At 50.0% G+C, this 24,026-nt stretch overlaps 1 protein-coding gene across 1 annotated transcript in view; it reads left to right on the forward strand.

Annotated features, from left to right (window-relative positions):
- The window catches only part of BEAN1 (brain expressed associated with NEDD4 1), a 55,702-nt gene that overhangs the window by 28,903 nt on the left and 2,773 nt on the right, over positions 1 to 24,026 (forward strand). The window contains exons 3-4 of the mRNA XM_016929969.3: positions 13,499 to 13,762; positions 21,527 to 21,677. Coding sequence (XP_016785458.2) covers positions 13,499 to 13,762; positions 21,527 to 21,677 — 415 coding nt within the window. The remainder of the gene's footprint in view (positions 1 to 13,498; positions 13,763 to 21,526; positions 21,678 to 24,026) is intronic.

Consider the following 24,026-nt stretch of genomic DNA (forward strand, 5'->3'; position numbering starts at 1 on the left):
GCTGGTTGAACTTGTTCCAAGGACTAAAACCTTTACTGTGCAGAGCAGCCTGTGGATGACATGGCCTTCACACAATCCTTTGTAAATATTCTCTCTCCCCTGGGTGGGATAGCTGATGAAAATTCACAGCATTCATGAATTTAACATTTTACATGTCAATTATTCACTAGCTTACTGGAAAGTCCATATTATAGTCAAAGGTCATTTTTCTGAGCCATGATTTTGAGTAGCAAAATGCAAGCTGGGGTGTGGGAGCAAATCCCCTAGCCAGTAGGTGGGCCCAGCCAGCCCCCCAAGAATCTGCTTCTCAACCCAATTCCACTGTCTCCTACTTATCAGGCATGCACAGTAACTCCATTGGCATTATATTATATATATAAAAGCCTCTGGGTTCTTTGTGGAAAATGGCCCAAGAGCCAACTCTAGATGGTGATGGAAGAGAAGAGAATATGAGCAGGTTGAGTCCAGTCATTATTCTAGCAAGAAAATGAGAGCTTGGTGTGGGTTCAAGTGGAATGTTTAATTCTAATGTGGCTTGGTTCTGTGATGTCAACCAGTTTGCCATTTCCTCTGCAGAAATAGGGAAAAGTAATTTGTGAAATTGTTTCAGTGAGTTTTTCAGCCAATAAATAAGTTCTTCTTTAAGCCGGAGTTAAAACCTTAGTGAATGATGACAAGGTGGTAAACTTAAGGCAGTTAGATACACAGAGGAGTATGTGCGTTACTCTTAGTGAGTTTATTTAAATAAACTTAAGTGGCAGAATGTATCTTAATAGTGGAATGAATTGCTTTCATCTTACATTTATAGAACCATTAAGGGTTTGTGGGTGGTCACTTGTATTTTTCCAGTTACGTTTTAACACAATGGTTGAAAAGCTTCTATTTGGCAGTGAAGTGCTCTCCTGTTCACTCTGACACATTAAACAGATGGAAGCAGAGGTGGGAGCAGGGAACAGTGCCAGGGCAGCTGTGTGGGACCTCTTGCTTTCCCCAGTTTGAGAGGTCCACTTTAGTCTTATTTATATTTGTGTTCCCAGTGTCTAGCATATATCCAGGCATGAATTAAGTGTTTGGTGAGTATTGGTGAGGGGATGGGTGGATGGATGGATGAATGACGGATGGATGGATGATTAATGGATGGATGGATAAGTGAATGATTGAGTGGATGTTGAGTAGATGCATAGATAGGTAAATGCCTGAGAGGATGGATGATTTGCTGGCTGGGTGAATTGATGGAGGATTGTTGAATAGGGACTGATGAATAGGTATATGACTTCACCTTCCATGTCTCCTGTCCACTGTAATCTGCCCCGCTCCCAATGCCACAAATGTCAGGTGGCATGGACCATGACAAGACATTAGTTGACTTCTTGTAGAGATGCATCCTCATTGTAAAAAGTAGTCTGAACACCAAGTATCCTTTTCCTCACCCCATGATCCAAATGTTCAGCTGCCATCAAGGTGACATCCTACAGACTCACCCCTCTGTGTTCCTGCCCATGCTCTTCTCTCCCTTTACTGATCCTGATATGCTTAGTTCATCTTTCGAGACCCAGCCCTTCTGTGTCCTCCTCTCTGAGATGTCCCTGGCCTGTCCCCAGACCTCCAACATCCCTCTATCAGTCTCCTGGTGACCAGAGGACAGATATCAGCAAGTGAGCTAAAAGGTTGCCCCAAAAAAAAAACAGCAGCAGAGGAGACTCAGAAGTATCCAAACCAATGAGCCCTGCCCTGCCATGTCCCCTCCCCCAGCCCTTCTTGAAGTCCCTGCTTAGAGGATGGGACCAGCCAATGGTGAACAGAGGGAAAATGGTGCCTGAGTCATGTTCCCTACACTCCTTCCAATGACTCCACGCCTCACCCTGTCCATTTCAGCAGTGGAGGAAGAGTGTACTGATGAGGCCAGACTTGCCCGGGAAGTGGACCTGTGACAAATGTCTTTGGAATTTTTGTGACAGGAGCCATCCATTAGTTCTGAGTCCTTGGCCCCCCTTCTCCCTCTAACCAGCATCTCTGAGAGAGTGGGCAGGATTGGCAGCCTGAAGGTGCTGAGTCAGCACTTTTGCGTCTCTGTTCCTTCCCTTTGTCACTGCAGCTCAGGTAGCTTCAGGCCGCAAAGAGCACTTCCCTGAACCCAGACAGAATGACTGTGGAGCTGCCTCCATGCTACACTCAGCAAGGACTTGGGAGTGATGGTCTGCCTCAGTTTCCCTGCCCTTAATATTCCCCAGGTTCCCCACACCGGAGCCAGCCCTGATCTAAGCCACCTGATACAGGCCTGGATCTCATTCCCTCCCCTCATAGTTTTTGGCCCCCTCCCCTCCCACCCTGGAGGGAGTTGAATAATCAGTGCCTCTTCAAACAGCCAGCAGGTTCAGAGAGGGCAACGGGCATGCCGAAGGTCACACAGTGAATGACAGAACGAGGAACAGAGCCCAGTTCTCCGGCCCCCACCCCCAAACCCCTCAGCCCCACAAAATCCTGCTCTCTCCTTCTGCTCTGTGCTACTATTTGATAAATTATCAGATAAACCTGAGTTCAAACCCCAGCTCTGCCACAAAACCAGGTGGGCAATCTTGAACACATAACTTTAGCTCACCAAGACAAAATGTCCTCATCTGTAAATGAGAGTGACAATGGTATCCACACAGAGAGGAAGCAAGCCCCAGACTCACTCCCACATCCAGGTCTGCAAAAGGACCTTTTTGCACTTAGGACCTTCTGATTCCATGGAGTTCCCAGTCCCAGCCCTGGACTAGAAGCTGGAGGAGCCAGAGCTGGCTTCTGCCTTGCACAGCAGAGGCCCATGGACCCAGGCACCGCTCCTGCCTCGTCAGGGGACTTGGGGTCCCATCTGTGGAATGGGAATAATACCACGGCTGTCTCTGAAGCCTGCTCAGAAGACAACTAATTGGAGAGGCTAAGGAACTCCCTGCAGTGTCATTCTGTGGCATCAAGTGTGCTCATCCAAGCCGTGCTCAGCTCTGTGCTCACCTCTGTGCAGGGCAGAGGCCGTGGGCTCAGCTTCCTCTAGCCTGAGTTCCAAGCTCATGGGGACCCTTGCAGCAGCCTCCTCCCTGGTCTCCTGCCCCGAACCCTGCCTCTGCCCATTCTGTCCTCCATCTGCAACCAGAGGCTCTCCTAAAACACTCTGACCATGCCCCTCTTTGCCCTTGGGGAAAAGGACAATCTCTCTCTCTCTTTTTTTTTTTTCTTTTTCTCTTTTGAGGTGGTGTTTCACTCTGTCACCCAGGCTGGAGTGCAGTGGCACAATCTCAGCTCACTGCAACCTCTGCCTCCTGGGTTCAAGCGATTCTCCTGCCTCAGCTTCCCGAGTAGCTGGGATTACAAGCACCTGCCACCACGCAAGGCTAATTTTTTGTATTTTTAGTAGAGACAGGTTTTCACCATGTTGACCAAGCTGATCTCAAACTCCTGACCTCAGGTGGTCCACCCACCTCAGCCTCCCAAAGTGCTGAGATTACAGGCGTGAGCCACTGCACCTGTCCCAAAGGACAGTCTCTTGATGTGACCTTGAAGACCCCTCACGGTATGGTCCCTGCAAGCCCCTCCAAACTTAGCCCCCAGCAGGCTTCTCTCCAGCCTCCTCCTCTCTTGTGATTCCTCAAATGCATCAAGTCCTCAGCAGGGCCCCAAGGTTCTCCTATAATGGAATTTGCCAGACGGATTTATCATTGATGGGCAGCCCATTCCAGACCAGGACTCTTTAATTTTAAGTCCTGACTTGCTCTTCTGGCTGAAAGCACCTACTCTGTTCCGACACTCTGCCACTGCTTGTAAATGTCTGTGGATCCCAAGATTGGGCTGTGGGGGTTGGGTGGGTGATGGACGGAAGGATGGGCCAATAGGTGACTGGGAGCAGCTCCCCTGGGATGCACTCAGGCACACCATGCACACCAAGCAACCAGTCACAGACTGCCCCTGGTCCAATTCAAATGGCTCCTGAGCTTCCTCTCTGCACTGGCCCTGCCCAGTATCCTAGGCAGATGGGGTGACAAGAGAGAGAGAGACAGGCCCCACCCTCCTGGCGTTCTCAGTCCCTGTGGAACCAGAGCGCTGGAGAGTGCCAGTTCAGGAATTGCAAAGAGCATTCCAGGCTCACCACTTTAACCAGCTCTGTGCTCAGCTTCCCTCTCTGTAAGATGGAGGAAAGACACTCTCCACCTCTCAGGGCTGCTGTGAAGATTAAATGAGAGAAGCATGCATGAAAAGAGTTTAGAGCCTGATGGATGTACAGTAAGTGCTGTCAGTGAGAGCTATCTTATCTTTATCATTGTTCTTCCTCAGTAAAATCACCCAAGCGTCCCTACCTGCAATCTAGAACATCTCTAGGACATACCCAGAGATAGAACAGATACAGAACAGGAGGTCCTCACATATCCCTGGATGATTTGCTTCTCCCCAAGCACCTGCCTGCTGTGGCCCATCTCTTCCTGAGACACACAGGCTCCCATCTCTGGAATCCTGGTATCTTATCGCAATGTTCAGCTGTTGATACACCTTCATCCTGAAGAGCCCCAGGTCATGGCTGGCTCTGGCTATATATCAAGTGGCTCAGAAGAAGCAAAACATCATTTTGGGGAGAAGAGCATTTTCCCTTCACAAGATTTAAGAAACCAGAACTCCCAGTGCACGGTGCCTGGTAGCCACAGAATAGCATATTGGCTAAGAGCACAGGGCTTCAGTTTTTCACTGACCCAGGTCTCTATCTGTGGGGCTGTGTGACCTTGGGAAAGTTACTTAACCTCTCTGAGGCTGTTTCCTTACCTGTTAACTGGGGGATCCCATTATAGACCATCATGAGGATTAAATGAGATAATGTGGTGCATGACAAGTACCACATATGGTGTAAGGCATACAATACAGTAGGTGCTCAGGAGATGGTAATTACTCATGCTGGCATTGGGGGGGAGGTGGTATCTCAGAGAAGAGCCTATTTTTTTGAGGTTTCCACTGGATCATGAGCACCTTTATAGAAACTGCTTGGGAATAAAGTCCAGGAAGGAGGCAAAGCTTGTTTCATCTTCTATCCTTGCTGCAGCTGGTACAGGGGGACAGGGAGACCGGGGGTGGGAAGGGGGATTGTCATCATGTTATTTCTCTGCAGTCATATTTATCTTTTTGATAAAATAGGCCCTTGTTATGGAAATTGGAAGAATTTCCCTCATAATTTAAAGCAGCGCCTACCTCTGCCGGTTGTGGTGACTGGGAGATTAATTTCCTAGCCGTCCAAGCAGGCAGATGCCTGCACCAGCTGGCTCCATCTTGCAGGCATGGGTGATGCCATCTCCCGCCCAGCTGGTAATGAGCTTGGTGCTGCTAGACAAGGGCAAGGCTCTCATCTGCTGCTGACGCAGGTGAAGGGAGAGGCATCTTCAAGGTGACCCCATGGGGCTGGTCCCAGAGGCAGGTTCTGCGTGCTGTGCAGGGCAGGCAGGCGCACACACACACACACACACACACACACACACACACACACACAAACGCACGCACATCCAACTCTAGGTTTGCAATCTAAGCACCTGCAACCCTGCCATGGCCAGGGGTCATGGGGGATCATGGGGTGACCAGTGTGTCCCAACCCACATCTGGGGTCAGAAGACATTCCAGAGCCCCATCGGGGACAAGATTCTTGGAGCCAGCCCACTATTCTACAGCAGTGTGAACCCCTCACACTACCCTCCCTAAGGAGGGCTGGTGTCCCTAACACTCCCAAGTCCTGCCCTGGGCTCTGAAGGTGAGAGGACGCATGACAGAGAGCAATCAGAGTGGCCATTGGCTCAGGAGTGGTAGCAGGGAGAACCGGGATCATGCTAGATGAGTGGTAGCCAAAAGCTCCATTTCATAACCAGCTCTAGCCAGTTGTAGTCACAGCATGGAGTGCTGTGTTGAGAAGGATGCCGAGTCTGCCTTCTGAACCGAACTGGAAAGAGAACCATGGTCAATTAGTAATGTCTGCCATTGGCATAGACTTAGAAAGTGGTGGCAGGTACGCTATAGATTCACCAGACAAGGACTAGATTTCTCCTAAGTTGAGGTCAAACAAGCCAAATTAAACTGACTCCATTTGCCTACAAGAAAAAGATGGAGGAGAGCCTCACCTTGCCACCTTTTCTCTGTGAGTCTTGAAGAAAAATTACAAGCTTTAGTTTACAGTAGCCAAGGGAATAAAAATTAGAGGTTGGCACTTCATCCAAAACTCAAGCTGTCACAATCAGTCAAAAAATAGAGAAGAAACTGAATTCTAGACTAATGAAGAGACAGACACAGAGCCAACTAAGTTCTCTGCAGTTCACTCAGTCACCCAACAAATATTTAATGAGCACCTATTATGTGCCCAGCACCTGATGGGCGCTGCAGATTCATGCAATAAAAGAGTCAGGACAAGGCCAGGGGCAGTGGCTCACACCTGTAATCCCAGCACTTTGGGAGGCCGAGGCGGGTGGATCACCTGAGGTCAGGAGTTCGAGACCAGCCTGGCCAGCATGGTGAAGCCCTGTCTCTGCTAAAAATACAAAATTAGCTGGGCATGGTGGTACATGCCTATAATCCCAGCTACTTGGGAGGCTGAGGCGGGAGAATTGCTTGAACCCGGGAGGCAGATGTTGCGGTGAGCTGAGATCGCGCCATTGCACTCCAGCCTAGGCAACAAAAGCAAAACTGTCTCAAAAAAAAAAAAAAAAAAAGTCAGGACAGATGGGATATCTGCCTTCAAAGATCTAACAATCAAATGAGGTGGACAGGGAATCCAAAGACATCACAATTTAATAAACAAGTAAACAAATAAATAAGCAGGATGTTTAGGGATTGTGATGACTGCTGTTCAAAGAAAACACATGGCATGATATATAGTGGGGTGGAGGTCAATCAGGAGCAACCTGTCTGAGGAGCTGACTTTTAAGGAAAGCTCTAAAGGATGAGAAAGAGGCAGCTGTGCACCATGTACTTTGCGGGACTACCATGAATAATACTCATGAATATTCATGTACAAATTTTTGTGTGGACTTATGTTTTCATTTTTCTTGGGTATATGCCTAGGAGTGCAAGTGCTGGATCATGTCATAATTATGTTTAACCATTTGAGAACTGCCAGTCTGTGTTCACAAAGCAGCTGTACCATTCTACATTCCCACCAGCAGTTATTAAGGGTTTCCATTTCTCCACATCCTCACCAACACTTGGCATTATCTATCTTTTTGATTATAGCCATCCTACTGGGTGTGAAATGGTATCTCATTGTGGCTTTGATTTGCATTTCTCTGATGGTTAATGATGTTGGGCAACTTTTCATGTGCTTACTGGCCAATTGTATCTTCTTTGGAGAAATGTCTGTTCAGATCTTTTGACAATTTTTTAATTGGGTTGTCTTTTTATTATTGAGTTGTAATAGCTCTTTACGTATTCTAGGTAAAAGTCCCTTATGAGATAAGTGATACACAAATATCTTCTCCGATTCTACCGACTGTCTCTTCACTTTCTTGAAGGTGTCCTTTGCTGCACTAGTTTTTAATTTTGATGTTTATCTATTTTTCTTTTGCTTCTTGTGCTTCTGGTGTCGTATCTAAGAATCATTTGCCAAATCCAAAATCATGACAACTTACCCCTATGTTTTTATCTAAGAGTTTTATAGTTTTAGGTCATACATTTAGGTCTTTAATCCATTTTCAGTTAATTTTTGTATATTATATAGGGAATCCAACTTCATTCTTTTGAATGTAAGCATTCAGTTGTCCTAATACCATTTGTTGAAAAGACTATTCTTTCTTCCATTTAATTGTCTTGGCACCCTTGCTGAAAATCCACTGACCATAAATATGAGGGTCTGTTTCTCAACTCTCAATTCTAGTCCATTTATTTATATGTCTATCTCCATGCTAGTACCACACTATCTTGATCATAGTAGCTCCATAGTAAGTTTAGAAATCAGGAAGTGTGTCCCCTCCAACTTTGTTCTTCTTTTGAGGTTATTTTAGCTACGTTTGGTCCCTTGAATTTTCACGTGAATTTTAAGATCAGCTTAAGATCATTTCGGTTTCTGCAAGGAAGGCTGGGACTTTGATCAGCATTGTGTTGAATCTTCAGATGAATTTGGGGAGTATTGTCATCTTAACAATATTTAGTCTTCTGAAACATGAACATGGGATGTCTTTCTATTTATTTGGGTCTTTAATTTCTTTTGAAAATCTTTTGGAGTTTTCAGAATATAAGTTTTGTACTTTTTTTTTTTTTTTCTTGAGACAGAGTCTCGCTCTGTCACCCAGGCTGGAGTGCAGTGGCGCGATCTCGGCTCACTGCAAACTCCGTCTTCCGGGCTCAAACGATTCCCCTGCCGCAGCCTCCTGAGTAGCTGGAATTACAGGTGCCTGGCACCACGCCTGGCTAATTTTATTTGTATTTTTAGTAAAGACGGATTTTACCATGTTGGCTAGGCTGGTTTCAAACTCCTGACCTCAGGTGATCCACCCGCCTCAGCCTCCCAAAGTGCTAGGATTACAGGTGTGCGCCACCACGCCCAGCCTAAGTTTTGTACTTCTTTAGTTAAATTTACTTCTATTTCATTCTTAATTTCATTTTAGGTTTGGTCATTGCTACCATATAAATATACTATTGATTTTTATCTATCAGCCTTGTGTCTTGCAACCTTGCTAAATTTATTAGTTCTAATAGTTTTTTAATGAATTCCTTAGGATTTTTTATGTACAAGATTATGCCATCTGCAAATGTAGTTTTACTTCTTCCTTTACAATGTGGATGCCTTTTATTTCATTTTCTTGCCTAAATTGCCCTGGCTAGAATCTCCGATATAATGTTGAATAGCAGTACCAAAAGTGGACATTCTTGTCTAGACCCTGATCACAGGGAGAAGGTTTTAGTATTTCATCATGAAGCACCATGTTATCTGTGAGTCTTTCATAAATGCCCTTTATCAGGTTGAGGAAGTTCCCTTCTATTTTTAGTTTGTTGAGTGATTTTATCAAGAAGGAGAATTCAATTCTGTCATATTTTTCTGTATCTGTTTTGATCATGTGGTTTTTGTCCTAAAGTCTATTGATATAGTATATTACATTAATTGATTTTTTGGATGTTAAATCAATCTTTCATTCCTGGGATAAATCGTATCTAGTCCTAGTGTATAATCCTTTTTATGCATTACTGGATCCAATTTGCTAGTATTTTGTTGGGGATTTTTGCACCTATATTCCTAGGAGATATTGTTCTGTAATTTTCTTTTCTTGTAATGTCTTTGTCTAGTTTTGGTATCAGGGTAATGCTGGCCTTATAGAATGAGTTGATAAGTGTTCCCTCCTCTTCTATGTTTTAGAAAAGTTTATGGAAATTGGTATTATTCCCTTTTTAGCTTTTTCTGTTGTGATAAAATATATATAACATAAAATTTATCACTTTAACCATTTTTAAGTATACAGTTTGCTGGTATTAAGTACATTCACACTGCTATGCAGCCATCAACACTATCCATCTCCAGAACTCTTCTCATCATCCCAAACTGAAATCCTATATGCATTAAAGTTATTATTTCTTCTGTAAACTTTTGGTAGAATTCTCCAATGAAGCTATCTGGTCCTGGGATTTTCTTTCTGGAAAAAGAAGCTGAGAACTTTCTCGTGTTAATAATTCAATCTCTTTGCTTGTGATAGGCCTCGCCAGAGTTTCTGTTTCTTTTTAAGTCTTTTTCCTTACCTTTGTGTATTTCTTGGAATTTGCACATTTTAGCCAAGTTATCCAGTTTGTTGGCATACAGTTGTTCATAGTATTCCCGAAAATTCTTATTTCTGTAAGGTCTGTAGTAACACCTGTAACTGGGACCACAGGTGTGTGCCACCACACCTAGCTAACTTTTTGTATTTTTAGTACAGGTGGAGTGTCACCATGTTGGCCAGGCTGGACTTGAACTCCTGGCCTCAAGTGATCCACCCACCTCGGCCTCCCAAAGTGCTGGGATTATAGGTGTGAGCCACCGCAGCCGGCCAAATTTGTTAATCTTTTTAAAGAACCAACTTCTGGGCCGGGCGTGGTGGCTTACACCTATGGTCCCAATTACTCAGGAGGCTGAGGCAGGAGAATCACTTGAACCTGGGAGGCAGAGGTTGCAGCTGCACTCCAGCCTGGGAGACAATGCGAGACTCTGTCTCAAAAAAAAACAAACAAACAAAAAACAACAACAAAAAAACACACTTCTGGTTTTATTGGCTTTCTCTATTGTTTTTCTATTCTTTATTTCACTAATTTCCACTCTAATCTTTATTATTTCCTTCTCTCTGCCCACTTCAGATTTTAGTTTGCTCTTCTCTTCCCAGTATCTTAAGGTAGAAAGTTAGGTTGTTGATTTGAGATCTTTTTACATTTTTAATGTAGACATTTACATACATAAATTTCCCTCTAAACACCGCATTAGCTGCATCCTGCAAGTTTTTTGTTTTGTTTTTGTTTTTGTTTTGAGATGGAGTTTTGCTCTTGTTGCCCAGGCTGGAGTGCAGTGGCACGATCTTTGCTCACTGCAACCTCCGCCTCCCAGGTTCAAGTGATTCTCCTGCCTCAGGCTCCCAAGTAGCTGGGATTACAAGCACCCACCACCACGCCCGGGTAAATTTTTTTGTATTTTTAGTAGAGACGGAATTTCACCATCTTGGTCAGGCGGGTCTCAAACTCCTGACCTCAAGTGATCCACCCACCTCACCCTCCCAAAGTGCTGGGATTACAGGCATGAGCCACTGCGCCCAGCCTGCATCTCACAAGTTTTAGTGTGATGTCATTTTAACTTATCACCAAAGTGAGGCAGACAAATCCAATTTGTCAGTACAGAGTGATTTATTTGGGGAACTTAAGGATGGAAGTGTAGTCTTGGAGAGCAGCAAAACAGGTAGATCTCCACACTGTTGCTCCCCAGACCCAGGGCTTATATATCACAGGGAAAGGGTATACATGCTCTATGCAAGACAATTAAAGGCAGCCCTCCAGAACAGGCAAGAATGCTACATGCATCATAACCTATAATTTGTGCAATAACATCAAGGCTGACATGTTCTTATGCTAAAGACAGTAAATAAAGTGAGAATCAGGAGGTTTTCACAGGACCAGGGCTAATCAGAAGTCAACATGGCAGATTAGCATCTGTATTACTCCATTCTCACATTGCTATGAAGAAATACCCGAGGCCGGATAATTTATAACGAAAAGAGGTTTAATTGACTCACGGTTCCAGATGGCTGGAGAGGCCTCAAGAAACAGACAATCATGGCGGAAGGCACCTCTTCACGGGGCAGTAGGAGAGAAAATGAGTACAAGCAGGGGAAATGCCAGACACTTATAAAACCATCAGATCTCATGAGACTCACTCATTATCACGAGAACAGTATGGGAGAAACTGCCCCCAAGATTCAATTACCTCCACCTGGTCCTGCCCTTAACACGTGGGGATTATAGGGATTACAATTAAAGGTGAGATTTGGATGGGGACACAGAGCCAAACTATATCAGCATCCAAGAGGGAGTCACTCTTGTCTCCACACCCCACATTCTCACATCGGAGGGTCAGGAAGCATGCATGTCCAACCAAAGCCTTAGGGCGCTCCCTCACTCCAGTGCGTGCCTCTCCAGGGGAGCGTCTTAGAGTGAACTTCAGCAAAGGCTTGGCTCTCAAGAGTGAGATGACGCACTGGCCCAGACACTAGAGCCTCCATCTCACTCCCTCCTGATGAAGGCTAGTAGGCTGCAAGAGCCACCAGCATGGGCCACACCTGCCCCAAGTGCATGTTTCTAGCCCCAGCTAAGGTCCCGAGTTTGTGCTTTACCACCTGTTCCTGTCCTAGGTTGAGTGTGATTGAGGCTTTTGGGGTCAGTGCTAGAAAGGTATGGGAAGGAGAAACGATCACAGCTGAGTGTCAAGCCTCTGATTGGTAGATGGCCAGGCCCTCACCTGGGAAAAAAGCCCTCCTACAGCTACTCAGGCAGGTGGCCACCCACGCTCTCCTTGATTACCACCCAAGACAGAGGCCTCACTCTCCTGAGGCATCACAAGGCCTCCCTGCCATTTCCCCATCTGGTCTCAAGACTGGAGCTACTCACTCAATACATGCATTAGGAAACTTTGGAGTGCCCAGCCCCATTGTTGAGTTTGAGGACACAGAGAGTGATCAAACACAAGCCCTGGAAACCAGACATGATCATATGTAACAAATGCAAAGCTGGGGCTTGAACATGGGCTCTGGGAGAACGTGCAAGGGGACCCCTCTCAGAACAGAGCCTACGAAAGATCTGACCTTCCTGGTGCTTGCCCGTGACCCTGTGGTTCATTGAATGTCTGAAGCTGGCTCCCTACTGCTGTTCAGAGATCCGGCTGGCAGCCTCAGGAAGGGTTTGCACTGAGAGCAGGAGAGGCACTGAGGGCAAGAGAGCAAGCACTGGACTTTGAAGCCAGATCTGGGTTCTAGCTTAGCTCTGCTGTGGAGTAACTGAGCAACCATGGGCCAGTCACTTACCAGCGCTGAGTCTCAGTCCACCCATCTGTGAAAGGAGAAAGTTGCATCCTGAGTTGCAGGGCTGAGTTGGAGGGAATTCAGTGACACTCCAAGACACTCACTAATGAGGAGCTGACTGTCCAAGTGAGGCAGTGGGTGCCCATGGCTGCCCCTAGCTGACTCTGACCCCTCCCCAGGACCCCAGCTCCCAAGGCCCCAGCATCTTTTCCGGTGAGAGGACTAAGTCACCCGTCCCCAGGAGCTTCTTTCCGTAGGGCTCTCAAGGATCCAGCTGTTAGTCCTGGAGAAGGTTCCTGCACTCTCCCCTTGCTCCCACCACACCACATCCTCCCTGGAAGTCCCCTCCACCCTTCTGTGCCTTTGTCCCTCCTGGAATGCCTCTCCCTGCCTTCCCTGAGCTAACTCATCCTCACCCTCCAAGATCACCTTGGCCTTACCTCTTCTGGGAAACCTTCTCTCATCTGATCCAACCCCCTGACGCATCTGGGTCAATTTCAGCCCACAGCCCCAGGCCTGCCTGAAGCCGGCAGAATCGTTACTCATACTCTGTCCCCCTGTGCATCCCCCACTGCTTCCTAAGACACTGGTAAAATCATGTTGACCTTTCAACTTGTCTAGCTCTAAGAGTCTTGGATTCAAGCCTCAGCTCTACCACTAATTTGCTGGGTGACCTTGGGCAAGTCCACTGCCCTCTCTGAGCTTCCCGTTTCCTATCTGTGAGGTAGTTCAGCTTGTGGGCAGAGGCTTCAGAGGAGAGGAGGGACAGTCAGCCCTCACTACCAGAGGCTCCTGCAGGCAGCGGAGTGAGGTGCTGCTCTCCTTCTCCCTCCCAGGAGCAGCCAGGATAGAGTCCGTGGGCCTGAGCCCAGACCCTCCTCCATTTATTTAGGGAGCAACAGCTCACAGGGCAGCAGGGGCAGAGAAGGAAGGGGTGTGGCAGGCCTGGGCTCCAGCTCAGTGTCCTCTCTCTCTGTCCACAGTAGCACGATACAACCGCACCAGCTACTTCTACCCCACATTCTCAGAGAGCTCGGAGCACAGCCATCTGCTCGTGTCCCCCGTGCTGGTGGCGAGTGCCGTCATAGGTGTGGTCATCATCCTCTCCTGCATCACCATCATTGTGGGCAGCATCCGCAGGGACAGGCAGGCCCGGCTTCAGCGGCACCGCCACCGCCACCACCGCCACCACCACCACCACCATCACCACCGCCGGCATCGACACCGAGAGTACGAGCACGGCTACGGTGAGCTGCCACCCACCCTGGGGCCCTGGGACCTCATCTGACTGCGATTGCAACACAGGAGGCATCAAGGAGTTGGCAACTCTGCCCTGGGTGGAGCAGGGTGGTCGGGAAAGCATCCTAGAAGTCTTGGGTGGTCAGGAAGAGCTCACAGGCGCCCACCATAATGTTCTCGGTGACATGAGAGGCCCAGATGACTGCTAAGAGAGAAACTCAGAGTGAGGCTGAAGGTCATAGGGAGAGTGTGTCACTCCTCCCCTGCCACTGTTGGTCCAGGCTGCACCAAGGGCTGGTCCATCTGGTGTCTCGATGGATGGATGGATGGATGGATGGATGGATGGATGGATGGATGGATGGTTGGGTGGAGAGATGAGTGGATGAATGAAGAGAGGAATGGATGGGTGAGAAGGGAGAAGGACTCGTAGGAAAATGGATGGGTGAGGAGTGAGATGATGGATAGATGGAGGTTGAGTGGAAGAGTCAGTGGATGGGTGGAGAGATGGATGGGTGGAGAGTATGAATGGATAAATGGGTAGATGAAAGGATGGATGAATGAGAAAATGGAGGGATGGATAGATGGGTGGATTGAGTGTTATGCCTGAGTGGAGAGATGGAAGGGAGGGTTGAGTGGAGGAATGGAAAGATAAATAGGTGGGCAGTGGGATGGGTTGATGGGGGTGAATATATGAATAAGTGAATGGGTGAATTTACGGAATGAATGATGAGTGAATAAAACTATCCCTGGTGAGAGTCAGCAGAGTGCAAATAGAACTGATCTGAGGGTCTCCCAGTTGTTGGGATCACCCTTAAACAGAGTTGGTGGCTAATTCTTGGGTGACCAGTCCCAAATCTGTGCATGTGACTAGAATGCCTGAACTTTTTACAGAACGCAGCCACCTGACTGTGTCACTCCTGGAAGGGGCCAGCTGTCTAAGGCAGCAGGAAAAAATTCAATTGCATTCCATTCTCAGACGATTTTCAATGGCAGGAAAAAGCCAGACTCTTCCTTCCCAAATCACCATCCACAGGCCTTCAGGGGCCTCTGCCTAGGTCCAAGGCCACCACCAGATAGGGAAAAGAAAAGCAGGACCTTGGAGGTGCTTAACAACAGTAGGCACCCTTCACACTGCAGGGTGAAGTGATGCCAACCTCCTAGGAGCCAGAGCCATGGCCAGACCTGAGGCGTTTCCCCCTCCAAGGCAGGAAAAGCTTGGGGAAAAGATAGGAAACATTTTTAAAATAGATTGAATTGGATCCGATCAGCCCTGGCCTTTGGGGCCCCTCCTCCCCCTCCCAGACACACCCTGATTAGCCAGGTTTGGGGTATTTCCTGTCCTTTTTCAGAGTTAACTGGTTAAGGAGGGGACTGATGGGTAGCTGGAGCTGGTGAACAGGCACCTGGTAGTAATGGCCAGTGAGTAAGGAGTGCTTGCTGGGTGCCTGGCGCTGTCTGTGCACATAATCTCACTGCAAAATCCTCACCATGGTCCTAGTGAGATGATAAAAGTCCTCCCTTTTATCATCATTCCAATTGACAGATCGAAAAGTTGAGGCTGGAGTGATTAAGTAACCAAGTGGGATCGCCCAGCCAGCAAGTGGTGGATCCCAGACTTGAGCCCAGGCAGCCTGACCTGGCACCCACAGGCTGCCCGCTGCACAGCACTGCCCGGGAAGGGAGCTGGAGGTGTCGGGGAGACGCCCCTGGGAGCCGCCCCGTGGGCTCAAGGCAGTGTCCGGCAGACACGTACATGGCCACAGTGGGTGTCACTCAGACCTGGATGTCGCTCCCCTGGGAAGCTGTTAGGAGAACCAGAAGAGCAGGAGGCTGGACCTTGTGTAAGACACAGAGGGACATCCCGGGATAAGTCGGACAAGTGGCCACGGTTGAGGAAAGACACAGCAGGCTAGTGGACTGTTCTCACTGTCCAACAATGAGGATCAAAGAGAAAGTTCAGCATGAATAAAACAGATGTGGAAAGCTCAGCCCACCCAGTCTCTGCAAGTCTCCCCAGAAGCCAGGGACTCCCCAAGGAGACAAGCCAGAAGCACTCCCAGGCCAGGACGGGCCTGTCCCACCCCTGCATCACCAACCTGAGCCTGGAGAGTCCAGGGCTCCTGCCCAGAGCATGCCCATCCCCTGCAAGAGAAACCCAGGACCCCAAGCCCTGGAGGATGCCGGGTAGACCCAGGATGGTCAGTCTGCCGCCTGCCCCTCGCACAGCCTGGCCCTTGCCCAGCTCCTCCCACTCTTTTCCAATCCCCTGTCCATGCTCCTTCCAGCCTCTGCCCTTTGCCTGGGCTCTTCCCTCTGCCCTGACTGCCATTCCCTGGGCTTCTCAAACCGAAAAAAGCCTTCCAGGCCCCACTCAAAGGCTGCCTCCTTATGGGAGCTTGTCTGGCCTCTCCTCGCGCCTACCAGGCAGAGCTGGATGGGTGTCCCCCTCCTCTGTACCTCCTCGGCATTGCACCCATGCCTCCCTCAGTGTCTCGGTCATGGGGTGATTGTGCTGCATCCATGAGAGCAGGGCCCACAGGTGACTCGTCCCCACACAGGCTCGGGCCTGGAGGAAGCGCTCCATGGGCAAGGTAGGAGCCACTGTATTTTATCCTCAAGGCAAAAGATGTAGTTGCCCCCTTTAAAGACTAGGAAACTAGTCAGGTGCGGTGGCTCATGCCTGTAATCCTAGCACTTTGGGAGGCTGAGGCGGACGGATCATCTGAAGTCAGGAGTTTAAGACCAGCCTGGCCAACATGGCAAAACCTTGTCTCTACTAAAAATACAAAAATTAGCTGGGTATGGTGGCACATGCCTCTCATCCCAGCTACTCAGGAGGCTGAGGTAGAAGAATCGCTTGAACCTGGGAGGCATAGGTTACAGTGAGCCGAGATCATGCCACTGCACTCCAGCCTGGGTGGCAGAACGAGACTCTGTCTCAAAAAATAAAAAATAAATAAAGAATAGGAAACTGGGCTGGGTGCCATGGCTCACACCTGTAATTTCAACAGTTTGGGAGGCTGAGGTGGGAGGATCACTTCAGACCAGGAGTTTGAGACCAGCCTGGGCAACACAGCAAGACCCCATCTCTATAAAAAAAAATGTAAAAATTATCCAGGTGTGGTGGCACATGTCTGTAGTCCCAGCTATTCAGGAGGCTGAGTCGGAAGGGTCCCTTGAGCCCAGGTCAAGGCTTCAGTGAGCTATGATCTCACCACTGCATGCCAGCCCGGGTGACAGCAGAGAGAGACCCTGTCTCTAAAAAAATAAGAAAAAAATTAAGACTGGGAAACTGAGGCACAAAGAAGCAACTTGTTCAATGACTTATCTTGGAGTGCACGCTAGGGGCCCACAGTAGTTCCCAAGCTGAGAGGGCTGAGGGGTTGGCCTTGGCGCAGAGGAAAGAGATGGGCCTAGGGGCAGGCCAGCCCCTCTGTAGCCTGTGGTGGCCTCGGGACTGGTGCCAATGAATGAGGCCTCGGCTCTATCCCTGGGGTGGGTGGGATGACTGAGGTCACAGCTCTGCCAAGCGGGGTCAGGCCCTGGCTTCCCCACTGCAGCCTGTGGTGGTGGTGACCCCTGTGGGGTTCCGGCCTCCCTGCCCCACTTCTGCTCTCAGCTCCAGCTTTGACACCTCCTGGGGCCTCGGCAGGGAGCCCAGAGGTGCTGTTGCCCCATACCTTCCCCCGGCCTTCTGGAGGATGCGCAGGGGCTGCCGGGAGCCTTGGGAGGGTGCCAGGGAAGAGGGAAACGCACTGTGAGCAGCTGTGGGAGAACATGAAAGCAGCACCGCCAGGCGCGGTGCCTCACACCTGTAATCCCAGCACTTTGGGAGGCCAAGCTGGGAGGATAGCTTGAGCTCAGGGGTTTCAGGCTGCAGTGAGCTACGATCACACCACTGCACTCCAGCCTGAGCAACAGAGCAAGACCCTGTCTCTAAAAAAATAAATAATAAATAATAAATAATAAAAGAGGGAGGGGCAGTGCACCAGCGAACCCCAACCTTTGGCACTGGGCCCCTTCCACCTGTCAGACACACTCACAGCCCCCCAGCTCTGGTGACTCAAGCCCTCCGGCCTCTCTCCCATCCCTCTGGCTGCGGATTCCTCTCCTCAGTCCCTTTATAGGTCAAGGTCCCTCAGATCCCACACCTTGGTCCTGGTCCTCTCTCTACACCCACTCCCTGCTCCACCTCATACACCATCCATCATCCTCCCTTACCTAGCTCCAGCCCGCAGGTCAGCTCCAGAACTGCATGCCCAGAAGTCCCCTGGACATCACCCTGTGAAGCCCCACAGGCACCTCAGGCTCCAGGTGTCCACAGAGGCCTGATTTCCTACTTCCTATGCGCATCCTCAGGAAAGCTGCCAAGACTCTCTTTGCCTCAGGCGAGTCGTCTATAAAACTGGTGCAAGAGGATCCACCTCAAACAATTATTGTGAGGACTAAATTAGCACAGCACCTGGCTAATGGGTAAATACATGCTCAATAAATGTGAGCTATTTTCATCATCTCTTTCTCCAAGAAAACCTGCTCCCAGGCCACTGCACTAATGTCAGCTGTCCCTGCCTGCCAGCCACCAGCTTGGCACCTCCAAGGCATTCTCCACAAGGCAACCAAAGTGACAGGACTGTGACCACTTCCCAATGGCTTCCCATAGCCCTCAGGACAGAGTTGGCCCTCTGCCTGCCCACAGAGCCTTTCTGTAGTCTAGCCAGACACAGAGAGGAGCCACAGATCTTTGAGAATGAGATGGGGGTGGGGGAGGAAGAAGAAAGAAGGAGGGAGAGAGGGAGGGAGAGAGGGAGGGAGAGAGGGAGGGAGAGAGGGAGGGAGAGAGGGAGGAAGGAAGGAAGGGAGGGAGGGAGGGAGGGGAAATAGAGAAGAAAGAGAAGAGAAGAAAGAAGAGAGAGAAGAAAAGGAGAGAAAGAAAAAGGAAAAAGAAAGGAAAGAGAGAAAGAAAGAGAAAGAAAGAAGAAAGAAAGGAGAGAGAAGGAAAGAAAAGAAAATTCTGTAATTCTGTTCCATCTTGAGCTTTAAGAGAGATCTGGTGGCTGACTCTGTCTCCTGTCACTTCTGCAGGTTTAGAGCAAGTGACTTCACTCTCGGTCTCTTCATCTGGTGGAAGGGGTAACCACTGCTCTCCTCCCACAGTGGGGTGTGAGGTAGATGAGATCATAGAGATTGAGCACAGCAGGTGCTCATGAGTGCCAGTTCCTCTTCCTCCCTCTCCCAGAGCCTGTCAAGGGGCAGTGAACTTGGAGTGATGTTAAATAATGAACCAAGGTATGGGGGTAAACAGGAGGTTTCAGCTTATGTGAGGTGGGAAGCAGGGCTTCTGGAGTCCTGGACTATTTGGGTCTGTGCTGACAGGGAAGTCAGGAGAGAAGGGAAAAGAAGGGATTTGGGAAGTTCAAATGGGAGTGGAGGGTGCGGGTTTCTTTCCAGCTGTCTCTCAGGAGCTCTGCCCAGCTGGATGTCTCAGGTTTGGGGTCTGAGCACCTTAGGGCAGCCTCAGTTTTCCCAAGATGCTCCCCTCTGGGAAGTCCAAGAAAAAGCAGCCCAAGAAGAAAGGGTAGATAGCAGTTTGCTCCAGCTCTAACAGCCCTCAGCGCTGCCCACCCAGTCACTCCTCTCAGGTCCAGGAAGCAGCCCTGACTTTCCCCAGGGATCCCTGTGTGACAGGCACACCTGCTGCCCTGCAGGTGGAACCCTCCGTGAACCCAAAAACCCTTCCCTGGCAATGCTGGCTGGTGGGGCGAAGGGGTACCTGGCACCCGAGCCCAGCAGCCCTGGTTCAACTTCCAGTCTCACCTTGTTGCTGTGTGCTGTTGTCTTTTCTTAGTTTCTTCCCTAAGTTCTTCCAAAAATTCTGTCTCTCAGCTGGTGCCCTGAACAGGAGAAACAAATGGCATTTCAGCTCCTTTTTTACAGCATATGTTATTGACTTCATTTCTCCTAGTAGAAAAGTAATGTGTGTTCATTATAGAAAACCTTAAAAATATAGACAATATAAGAAAAGAAATATAAAGAAAGAAATAGGCCAGGCGTGGTGGCTCACGCCTGTAATCCCAGCACTTTGGGAGGCCGAGGCGGGCAGATCACGAGGTCAGGAGATTGAGGCCATCCTGGCTAACACGGTGAAACCCCGTCTCTACTAAAAATACAAAAAATGAGCCGGGCGTGGTGGCGGGTGCCTGTAGTCCCAGCTACTCGGGAGGCTGAGGCAGGAGAATGGCGTGGACCCCGGAGGCGGAGCTTGCAGTGAGCCGAGATCACGCCACTGCACTCCAGCCTGGGCGACAGTGAGAGACTCCGTCTCAAAAAAACAAAAAAAGAAAAGAAAAGAAAAAAAGAAAAAGAAATAAGGGTCATGATCCTCTGTCATCTGGACAGGGCCACCTCAACGTGTTTGGAATATTTTCTTCTGAGAGCTTTCTCGGTGTCGGTATATAACCCTGGAATTGGAATTGTACCTGCAGATAGAATTTCATATCCGGATTCTTCCACTCACTATTATATGAAGAGTGGGAAAAAGAGTTTAGGGGAATGGGAAGAGCAGTCTTTGGGGTTATACAGAGTGCATAAATTACAACTCCATGCTTCACCACGTATGTGACCCTGAGTATCAGCTTCCTTGTCTGTAGAATGGGGATGGCAACTGTGCCACTCACAGCAGAGAAAGGTTATAGCTCCGCCCCTGATGCCAAGCCCCACCCCCAGAGGGGAGGAGGCACCTGGGAGCCCTGGACTGAGGAGACCTCATGTCTCAGCCACCTTTGCAGCTCCCACTGTTCCCATCCAGGACGAGACATGTCAGAAACTGGGCTGTAGAGAGCTTAGCAAGGAGGAGCCAAGACACCCAGCTGCCCTCTGGCCCAACCACTCACTGTGTGTTGTCCTCCAGCAAGTCACCGGGCCTCCCAGAACCTCAGCTGTGGAATGAGAGGATTGTGCTCCAGCAGCATTTCCTAAACAGTGTTACTAGGTCTAAGAAAGGAAGATTCTGAGGTCGAATGCTGGACAGGCACAGTTAAATGTGTTTTTTAGCTGCAGGACTTTTCAGAGCTTTTGATGTACTGGTGCATGGTAAAAAATGCAGAGGAGAATGCAGTGTGGGGAGCTGCCAGACTCATCATAGAAGCCACTTTTTTTCCCCAAGATACCTAAAGGGAAGTGAGTGTGGGAGGGCTGATCCCAGAGTTCTCTGAAGCCCTCGTTCCTTGCTACTCTCCACCCCATTTTCCATGCCCAGCCCAACTCCACAGCTCAAAGCTCCCTGTTCACACCACACTCTTCTTTCTTATCTCCCTCCTTGGAAAGCTATTCAGTTCCCTCCTCCCAGCCTTCCCCTCTTCCCCTGGTTAAATCCTAGACAAGACTCAGCTGTAGCAGCCCCTCCTCCAGGAAGCCCTCCCTGACTTCCAGACTGGTCAGGCCTGCCTTTACTCCCACAGTCCCAGTAGGACCTCTACCAAAGCTCATGACACACTGCCCAGTGCCAGGTTATCCCCAAAGCAGGCTGCCACCACCTTGGAAGCTGGCCAGGACAGGGCCAGCTCTGCTTCCTCTCTGTATCCCCATGCCCAACACGACAATGGCACCCACATCCTGGAGCTGTCACTGATGGATGAAGGCAGCTGTGCTTGGTGAGGAGAGGAGTGGTCAGGTGGGGAATCAGAGCCTCCATGGCCCCAGGTAGACCTACAGACCCATGAGGACTGTCCCTGGATCCTGGTCTGAGGCCCAGGCCGGTGGTCTGTTCCCTGCAGTGTCGGACGAGCACACATACAGCCGCTCAAGCCACAGGATGCGCTATGCCTGCAGCTCCTCAGAGGACTGGCCCCCACCCTTGGACATCAGCTCTGACGGGGACATGGATGCCACAGTGCTCAGGGAGCTGTACCCAGATTCTCCACCAGGGTAAGGAGGCCTCGTGGGGAAGGGGGCATCAGAGGATGGGGCCCTGGACACAAAGACCCCCCAACTCCATCAAGGGAAAGAGTGGCACCTCTCCATGTCATATAAATGCAGAAAACATCTGCTCAGTGGGCATGGCCACCTCCTCCCCACTCCTGACCAAGTAGGTCCCACTGAGGCAGTGTGACTTAGCAGATGTCACCTGGAAGTGCTAGGAAAGGAAGAGACAAGCCCAGCTCCTCAGGCTGTTGAGTAGGCGTGCCGGGAATGCCCTTGCAGTTTCAGGGGAGGTTCCGTGGCAGCTGTTCTGAATTCCCTGGGGATCTGCTCCTCTGGGTGTCTCCCTCAGGGTGGGAGGGAAGGCCAGAGGAGTATTTGGCTATTTCAGTGGCCGTGGGATCAACTTCCCCCTAGGGAAAAAAAACTGTATTGTGTTTCTATAAATAACACCAGGGACTGGGGGGTAAAGAGGGGACAAGCCCATATGCTGGCATCTGATGGCCCCAGGTGCACTCGCTCTGGAAATTCTTTCTTGTATGATCATGAGCAAGTTACTTAATCCCGCTGTGCCTGCTTCTCCATTGTGGAAATGTCCATGTAATAATACCTGCCCCAGCCGGGCGTGGGGGCTCACGCCTGTAATCCCAGCCCTTTGGGAGGCTGAGGTGGGGGGATCACGAGGTCAGGAGATCAAGACCATCCTGGCTAACACGGTGAAACCCCATCTCTACTAAAAATACAAAAAATTCGCCGGGCGTGGTGGTGGGCGCCTGTAGTCCCAGCTACTTGGGAGGCTGAGGCAGGAGAATCGCTTGAACCCGGGAGGCGGAGGTTGTAGTGAGCTGAGATCGCACCACTGCACTCCAGCCTTGGCGACAGAGTGAGACTTCATCTCAAAAAAATTATAATAAAATAATAATAATAATATCTGCCCCACAGGATACTCATGAAAATGACACAGAAGTGCCAGTAAAATGCTCAGCAAGGCACTGGCTCTTCCCACCAGTGGTGTCATTACTATTTCGAGGCCACAGGTGATAACTATCATGCTGAGGAGGACGAGGGGAGGGGATCAGGGAGGATGGGCTGACACAGGAAATCGGCCTTTGTCAAGGGTGTGTGGTGCTTGGGTTGGGAGGAACTGGGACCTTCAGAGATACAGAGGAGGGTGTGACCAGCAGAGGGCACAGATGAGCAAAGGCCCAGAGGCAGGCGAGCACGCGTGTGCCACGCTACAGAGGGCACAGTGGGGTTTGACCTCCTCTCCCCTTCCCCTGCCCTGGCTTTCCAGTCATACCCACCTGGGTTTGAGCCCATCCTGGACGCCGCCCAGGTTGATGCTCTCAGGCATTTCACTGTGGCTCTCAGGGGCTCCATTTCTTTGTTTATGAAATAAGGACAAATAACCCTGCTTCCTGGGTTTTCCTGGGAAGGAAGATACTGTGGGTATCTGGGGATGTGGCTCAGGGTTAGACCTGAGCCCTTGGTTCCTGAGGCCATAGCCTGAGGACACAGGCACCTCCCCCATCCCCAGCTGCCTCTGCCTGGTGCAGCTCATCTAAAGGACAGGAACAGGTGGGGCTGCTTCTGATGGAGGTGGAGGTGCACAGATGCCCTGGGGGTGCCTGGGAGCCGACTTCTCCCTGAGTCAGAGCAGAGGGTTGGGTTGGCCTCAGACACGAGGGGATGCCCCAGCTGCAGGCCTCCATTGTGGTCAGGCACCCCCAAGGCTGGTTGGGTCCAGTGCCTGGACAGGGCTGGGTAGGCATGAGGCAGGGGTGGAGAGGGGTGGGGAAGGTGGGGGCACGACTACAAAGACAGAGGTGATTCCCCCTCCAAACACACACACACACACACATACATGCACACATGAACACACACACGCACACACCTTCCGAGACCTCCCAGGCAACAAGGGTCTGGCTGAGCCTGGGGTCTCTGTGGCCTCACCTGCAGCCACTGAGGCAGAGACTGGCCTTAGGGATCAAGATGGGTTCCTCTCAGAGAAGTGGGGGGTCATGGAGCCGGAAGGAGGGAGTTATGCCCTCAGCTCCTGAGGACCCCAGAGACAGTGGCAGTGGGAAGAGAAAGGACAGGTAGAGCTTGTGCCCAGGAGGGCCCTGTGCCTGTGATCATGCCCACAGGAGTGGCTGTGTCCAAACTGCCCTCAGGGCCCTCAAGCAGCCCCCTCCCCATGGGGAGCTCTTCTCTGGAGGGCTTTTGTTCCTCTCCTGCCAGCCCCGCTCAGGCAGATCACCCATCAGTACTCGAAGAGGGAAAGGGGTCAGGACCTCCACCATTCCCTGCTAGGAGACCCCTCCAGCCCTGGATGAATGGCCCGTGTCCTCCTCC

The sequence above is a fragment of the Pan troglodytes genome, chromosome 18, assembly GCF_028858775.2.
Source record: "Pan troglodytes isolate AG18354 chromosome 18, NHGRI_mPanTro3-v2.0_pri, whole genome shotgun sequence".
Taxonomy (NCBI): domain Eukaryota; kingdom Metazoa; phylum Chordata; class Mammalia; order Primates; family Hominidae; genus Pan; species Pan troglodytes.